Source organism: Monopterus albus, unplaced genomic scaffold (genome assembly GCF_001952655.1).
Source record: "Monopterus albus unplaced genomic scaffold, M_albus_1.0 scaffold244.1, whole genome shotgun sequence".
Taxonomy (NCBI): Eukaryota; Metazoa; Chordata; class Actinopteri; order Synbranchiformes; family Synbranchidae; genus Monopterus; species Monopterus albus.
The window spans coordinates 148,912-155,745 of record NW_018128124.1 but is presented as its reverse complement, the minus strand read 5'-3'; the positions used below and the strand labels follow the sequence as shown (position 1 = coordinate 155,745).

The window sequence follows — 6,834 nt, the reverse complement described above, 5'->3', positions numbered from 1 at the left end:
CCACGAGGTGAGATCTTGCATGGAGCTCCAGACCGAGGGAGATTGGCAGTTAATTTATGTTTCTTCCATTTGCGAATAATTGCACCAACTGTTGTCACCTTCTCACCCAGCTGCTTGGCGATGGTCTTGTAGCCCATTCCAGCCTTGTGTAGGTCCACAATCTTGTCCCTGACATCCTTGGAAAGCTCTTTGGTCTTGGCCATGGTGAAGAGTTTGGAATCTGGATTGATTGATTGCTTCTGTGGACAGGTCTCTTTTATACAGGTAACGAGCTGAGAGGGCTCCCAATGTCAGCTCGTTACCTGTATAAAATACACCTGGGAGCCAGAGATCTTGCTGACTGATAGGGGATCAAATACTTATTTCATTCATGAAAATACAAATTACTTTATAACTTTTTTGTAATGCATTTTTCTGGATTTTTTTTTTTGTTATTGTTGTCTCTCACTGTTCACATAAACCTACCATTGAAATTGTAGACTGATCATTTCTTTGTTAGTGGGCAAACTTATAAAATCAGCTGGGGTTCAAATAATTTTTTCCCCTGACTGTATGTGATAAAGAAAGTAATGTGGACAGTCCCATTACTATGCCTAAGTTGCCTAAATACCACCAGGTGGTATTTGTGGGACCTTTGTCACTGTTACAGAAGTCAGTGCATCTATATGACATTGTCATTATCTCTTGTCATTTATGCATTTCCCCCCTCTTTACTGTGCAATGCTCATGTTATTTCAGTGAATGTACTGTACCTTTCTGCTCTTCGCTGGTATGTCATGCTATATTCTGCGTTCTGCTGACTTGTTTTTTATGAGTATGTAATGAGATCGAGTCAACTATAGGACTGGGAATTTCTAACATGTTCATATTTTGTCTGAAGCCCATTTTTAATGAGATTTCTTTTACCAGGAACATAAGTGGTGAATATTAGAAAGCCACAACGTGCTGTATTGATTGCCAACATTTTTTTAAACAGATGATGATCAGAATTTCACTTTGCTTTGTCTTTGTTTCATAAAGCCTCGATCAGGCAAGAGAACAACATTTCTGCAAGGACCTGGGAAGGTGGTTATGGTTGCAATTTGCATGTAAGTGTGTGTGTGTGTGTGCGTGGAAAATAACAACAGTTGTTTTGAATTCATTTGACTTCAGTTCAAATTCATTTTTTTGAAGCTGGGTATGTCTTGACTGCCACATCGTCAGGTAGCTAACTATGTTTTGATGTCCTGTACAAAAGACCAGATTAATCTGTAAACGAGATCATTTAGAAGTACCGCTACCTTTTAAATGACAGCTTAACTAGATAACTTTTTCATTACCTTGTGAGTGCTTCATCCACATTTTGTTTGTCCCTAGCAATGGCCTCAATTTCTTCTTCAAGATTCTGGCTTGGATCTACACTGGATCAGCTAGCATGTTCTCTGAGGCCATCCACTCTCTGGCTGACACCTGCAACCAAGGTCTGCTCGCCCTGGGAATCAGCCAGTCTGTCCGCAACCCAGACGCCATACACCCGTAAGCACTACACTCTACTATAGTATTTAAAAGTAGATGAGAGTAAGCATTAGCATCACTATGCATTGTTTGTGCATAAACATAAAAAATACATAGCCAGTCTCCCTAACCTTCTGTAAACATAGGAAAACGTATCAAACACTAAGTAACGCTGAAAGTTTGATGGCAAACTGTTTGACCCATTCTGACGTCCTCACATCACATTGAGCTCAAAGTTAACTTGCAATGGAGGGTGATGGTCACAAAGATGACTCAAAAAACTTGAAGTGTTGCCTCCTTTCACAACATTTTTATTTCTGCCGATAGGGCAAGCATCTTCAGTTCAGTCTCCCTCAGGACTCTTGTACAAACCAAAATATGCCCACACTTCAGACTTGGTATGCTTAGATGGATGAAACATCTCCGGGATGTCTTGACTACATTCCGGCATGTTTTCGCTGACCCAAACAAACCCACGTTGCAAACTGCACTTGCGTCTGAGACCCTCTGTATAACTTTGGTTTGCCCTGAACAGTATTTAACCCTTCAGTGGGAGAGTTTTTTAAACCACGGTAATGAACCATGATTTTAATGATATTTAAAATTGAAAGCAGTAATACCAACTGTCAGAGAGTTTACCGTGACACTGATAACCATTTCATCTGTATTTAAGAAGCAATCATTTAAGGTGGAGATGATTTTTAACAAATGTCCACAGTTTGCAGATTTACAACTGTGCAAATGTAACTTTTAATTTGCAAAGACTATGCTGTATGTACAGAGTGTAAAATTAACAAAATACCAGTGGCTTAAGTGTCAGCTGTAATACAAAGCTTCTGTGTGTTTCAGATATGGATTCTCCAACATGCGCTATATTGCCTCTCTCATCAGTGGGGTGGGCATTTTTATGATGGGAGCAGGCCTCTCCTGGTACCATGGCATCATGGGATTGCTGCACCCAGAGCCCATGGAATCATTGTTATGGGTGAGGGTTGGACTGACTGTCTGTAAGTCATGGTTTATAAAGGAAAACCATAACCCATCATGTTTGTTTTACAGGCTTATTGCATTTTGGCGGGCTCCCTGGTGTCTGAAGGAGGTGGGTTATAATGAAGAACTAACCTTGTGGTTTTGACTGTTTGTCTTGTACTTGAACATCTCCTTTTTTTCCTCTCTCAGCCACGTTACTAATAGCCATCAATGAGATAAAGAAGAGCTCCCGCCAGCAGGGACTGTCATTTTATGAATATGGTATGTACAGCAGTAATGTTTGTGTTACTAACTGGTACAGCAGTGAGCGCCTTGAACCCCATTTATACCTTACATTTATTTGATGGTATTCACTTCTTACTGTCAAGATGTTTTTTTAAATAGGGCGGTAAATCTCTGCTGTAAGATAACTGGCTCTCAGCAGTAGAGTCTGTGTTCTGTATAGCAAACAGTTGTGAGTGTGACAGCTCCCATCGCTTACATCCAGAGATTCAGATCCTACACATTGGTTCTCTTTTTCAGTCTTATTAGCAAACACAAATACCTAAAACCTTTTTTACTCATGCTGTATATATCTGTTTGTCTTTCTACACTTTCTTTTTCCGTTTTTTTAATTATGTTTATATGCCCTGTTGAACTGTGTTGCTGCTGCGCAGCTAGCTGCCCTTTGGCAAATAAATAACAAATAAACTTGACAGATTTATTGATTCAGGTGTAAATGAGGTTTCGCATTGTTTTGTGGGTGCAGTAATGCAGAGTCGAGACCCGAGCACTAATGTAGTGCTGGTGGAGGATGCTGCTGCTGTTTTGGGAGTCATCTTGGCAGCTGGCTGCATGGGGCTCACCTCGTTCACAGGTAGGCAAGGAGACGTCCTTCACCTTGATTGTTTGTTTTCTGTTCTTCCAAGACGTGCAATTAATGACAGTTTCTTTTTATGACCATCTCTATCTGCATTATGATTTATTATTCTGTTGATGTGTTACATTGCACTCAGAATAACCTTTCTCTTGTGTTTTAGTACTTTGGTCTCTAATTGAATGCTGGCAAGATCCAGATTTCCAACATCTTACTGGGTTTCTTTCTTTCATTTTACTGGGTTTCTCTCTGCCTCTTTTGTCCCAGGTAACCCATACTATGACAGTTTGGGCTCTCTTGGCGTGGGCACATTACTGGGTACCGTCTCTGCCTTCCTCATCTACACCAACACAGAGGCCCTGCTGGGACGATCCATAAAGCCTGAGAGTGTACAGAAGCTTACAGAGTTGCTGGAGAATGACCCTGTTGTAAGGTCAGCAACACCCTGGTGTACACACATACTGTACACACACCTCCACAGCTGTAAAACATGAACCAGGTGTTGATGTCAGGTCTGGAATCATTCATGTGATTTTAAATAATCTAAACTTACAACTACACCCACCATTAAGTAACCCAATCCACACCTAATGATAGAAGCATTTCTGAATGAGTTGAAGGCCTGTGGATGAGAGTCCTCAGTCTGAAGTGACTGTTAACTTGTTTTGTTGGAAAGTCAGTTCAACAGCCACAAAGGGACACAAAAGAAGGAATGCAGAATGATGACGAAGCACAGAACCTCTACACAGAGATGCAACATGACCAAAAATAGATACAGACACCTGCAAAGAGACACAAAATGACTTCAAAATGATACAGCTACACAGTTATTTTGTCTCTTTCAGTCTGGATGTCATGCTCTTTTGTAGGAGGGGTGGGGGGCTTTTACACGTCTGCACACGGGGTTTCAGTTGTCCCATGATTCATTCATGGATAACATTCAGGCTGGAAATAGACCACCCAGTGTGCACTGGGCTTGAGGACCACCTGTACACAGGGCAGTGCACAGTGCTTCAGTTTAGTATCTCAAACACAACATGAAAGTGCAAGTTGCAAACAAGTTAAAGATGGGGTTCACTGTACATTTTATTCTGTCTGTGAGATTCATAAGGTTGTTTTTTTATTTCATTATCAACACATTGTGTTTTAGCACAGATTCACTGTAGTGTTCAGTAGTGATGTTTTGTTGAAGCTGGGTGGTGCTGCCTGTCTGCCCTGGAGGATTCCTGCTATGCTGTATTTTATTATGAACAGGGCCATCCACGATGTGAAGGCCACTGATATGGGGCTGAGTAAAGTGCGCTTCAAGGCTGAAGTAGACTTTGATGGCCGTGTGGTGACACGTTCATATCTGGAAAAACAAGACATTGACCAAATCCTGAATGTAAGTTGGTATTTATATCAAATTTACATTACATTTCCTATAGTTGTATTCACAAACAAGGTTCTTTTTGTTGACTTCTTCATCATTGTTGGTACCTTATTAAAGGTTTGAGCTGTTCTCTTACCAGGATGTATGGTAGACAAATATATTTGATAATATTTGAAATAGATTAGTGAGCAACTGTCAAAGGCAGCTACATGGAATAATAATGCTAACCTACAGATTTATTCAGATTGCAGGTTTTCTGTCTTTACACTGAAGGTTAATTGTTCCTTCTTTTTTACATCACAACAGTTATGAGCTGTAAGACAGAGCAGGGAATATGTCACATTGTTGGTTTCATCAGTCTGTTAACAGCAGCTTTCTGTCATCAGGCTTAGGACACTTTTCTGTTAATGAGCCTCACAGCTTCAGTGAGACACCTCTGTCCATGAGGAGAGAGCCAACAATGTTCTGGATCCCATATCTGAAAAGGGCAGTTCTCATGCACTATTTCTGTCACAATAGTCTCCACATTGTTTTGTAGCGTGCAGACGTTTAGGGTGTTAATCTGTTGTCTCCTGAATGAGTTTTGTTGTTTGTGTTTTTTAAACAGCAGAAATCATTTGCTGGCAGCGAGAGTCAGTCTTAAAATCTGTGTGTGAAATACAGGGGGTCTCAGAAATGTGCCTGACTATTTTCTTTTTATCTCCACTATATCATTTATTTGCATGTAACTTTATAAACAGTTAGCCTAATTGTTTTTAAAGTAATAAAACAAAGATGGGCTTTAAGCCTATTGTATTCACAGCATTTATGGTATTACACCAAAACTGACTGCGGTCCGCGGGAGCGCACAGGACGCATGCATCACTCCCTTGATCTCCACCTACAGCTGCTTTTGTCAGGATCAAGCCAACATAAAATACAAAAATTGAAACAACATATGTCCTCGTTGTAGTAGCAAAGGTGCCAACTGGAGCACACAGCAGCGTTCACCGCCATGCCAACCCTCTGAAATTCACAATGTAATTCACACACTCTTTAAAATGTGATATCTTTGCCTTCTGGTGTGTTTCTGGCATTTGCTGTATGTACATCCAAGTGCTTTCTCTATCTCTACAGTGTGTGCTTTCCTCCCTGTGCAGGAAATTCAGCAGGTGAAAACCCCCGAGGATCTGGAAAACTTTATGCTAAAACATGGGGAGAACATCATTGACACTCTGGGGGCCGAGGTGGACCGCCTAGAGAAAGAACTCAAGGTACTGAAATACAGTAATAAACTAATATTTATTTATTTATTTATTTAATGTACTTAATTAGCATATAAAAGTTTTTTTCATCAAGTTATGGATTTGTATCTAATCCTGATTTGTTCCTCTATAGCAACGTAACCCGGAGGTTCGTCATGTAGACTTGGAAATACTATAATATTTATTGGCCTCTGCTGAGCAAGAAGGACCAAGAAGAAAGGGTGAAAGCGGGGCCGAGTCCACCTCCACAGTCTGCCTCCCATGCTGACCGCCGCAACCCGAAGCTCCATGTCTACACTAGTCCTCAAGTCTTACCATGAAGCAGTCCAGAAACATGTACAAAGATCAAGTTGTGTGTCTCTTGAACTTTGGTTAGTGGTAGTTAAACCAACCAGAGATACACACTCACATTCAAGTGCATGTGTGTTTCTACCTTAAGACTAAAGACTTACTAGTGTCCAAGATTTTTAAGAAAAACCTAAATCTGCGTTGCAGTTCACAGAAATGACAGTTTACTCTCCTGGGTGTTTGCCTGAGCTCACATTCCTCCATGAACATGTCTGAGCTTGGCTGAAATCAGGCCTGCCTCACAAACAAAATCGCAGACAGGACCAGTATCATCTGCCGAACTTGTATTTTACTTTAATGGTAAACTTGAACCAGTGATGGCGTTTCTTATAATAGTACAAAATGAATTTATAGAGCTACATGTTGGAGCCATGAAGGTTTGTTTCATTACTAGAACATAGTAGCTTTTTCTGAGGAGCTGCAGACGGCACGATGCTGCTGTAGGTTCTCTAGTGAAGACCGTTTGCTACAAATGGATTACAGAAGAATATGCAAAATATAAAATGTTACTAAAACATTTTATTTGATTT

At 40.6% G+C, this 6,834-nt stretch overlaps 1 protein-coding gene across 2 annotated transcripts in view; it reads left to right on the top strand.

Moving 5' to 3' along the window:
• Positions 1-6,828, top strand: part of slc30a9 (solute carrier family 30 member 9) — an 11,417-nt gene extending 4,589 nt beyond the window's left edge. For both annotated transcript variants that reach the window (XM_020620657.1, XM_020620656.1), the window contains exons 9-18: positions 1,021-1,088; positions 1,357-1,515; positions 2,344-2,479; positions 2,554-2,593; positions 2,674-2,745; positions 3,233-3,340; positions 3,608-3,773; positions 4,595-4,724; positions 5,852-5,965; positions 6,090-6,828. In XM_020620657.1, coding sequence (XP_020476313.1) covers positions 1,021-1,088; positions 1,357-1,515; positions 2,344-2,479; positions 2,554-2,593; positions 2,674-2,745; positions 3,233-3,340; positions 3,608-3,773; positions 4,595-4,724; positions 5,852-5,965; positions 6,090-6,134 — 1,038 coding nt within the window. In that variant the 3' untranslated portion in view covers positions 6,135-6,828. The remainder of the gene's footprint in view (positions 1-1,020; positions 1,089-1,356; positions 1,516-2,343; positions 2,480-2,553; positions 2,594-2,673; positions 2,746-3,232; positions 3,341-3,607; positions 3,774-4,594; positions 4,725-5,851; positions 5,966-6,089) is intronic.
• The last annotated feature ends 6 nt before the right edge of the window (positions 6,829-6,834 follow it).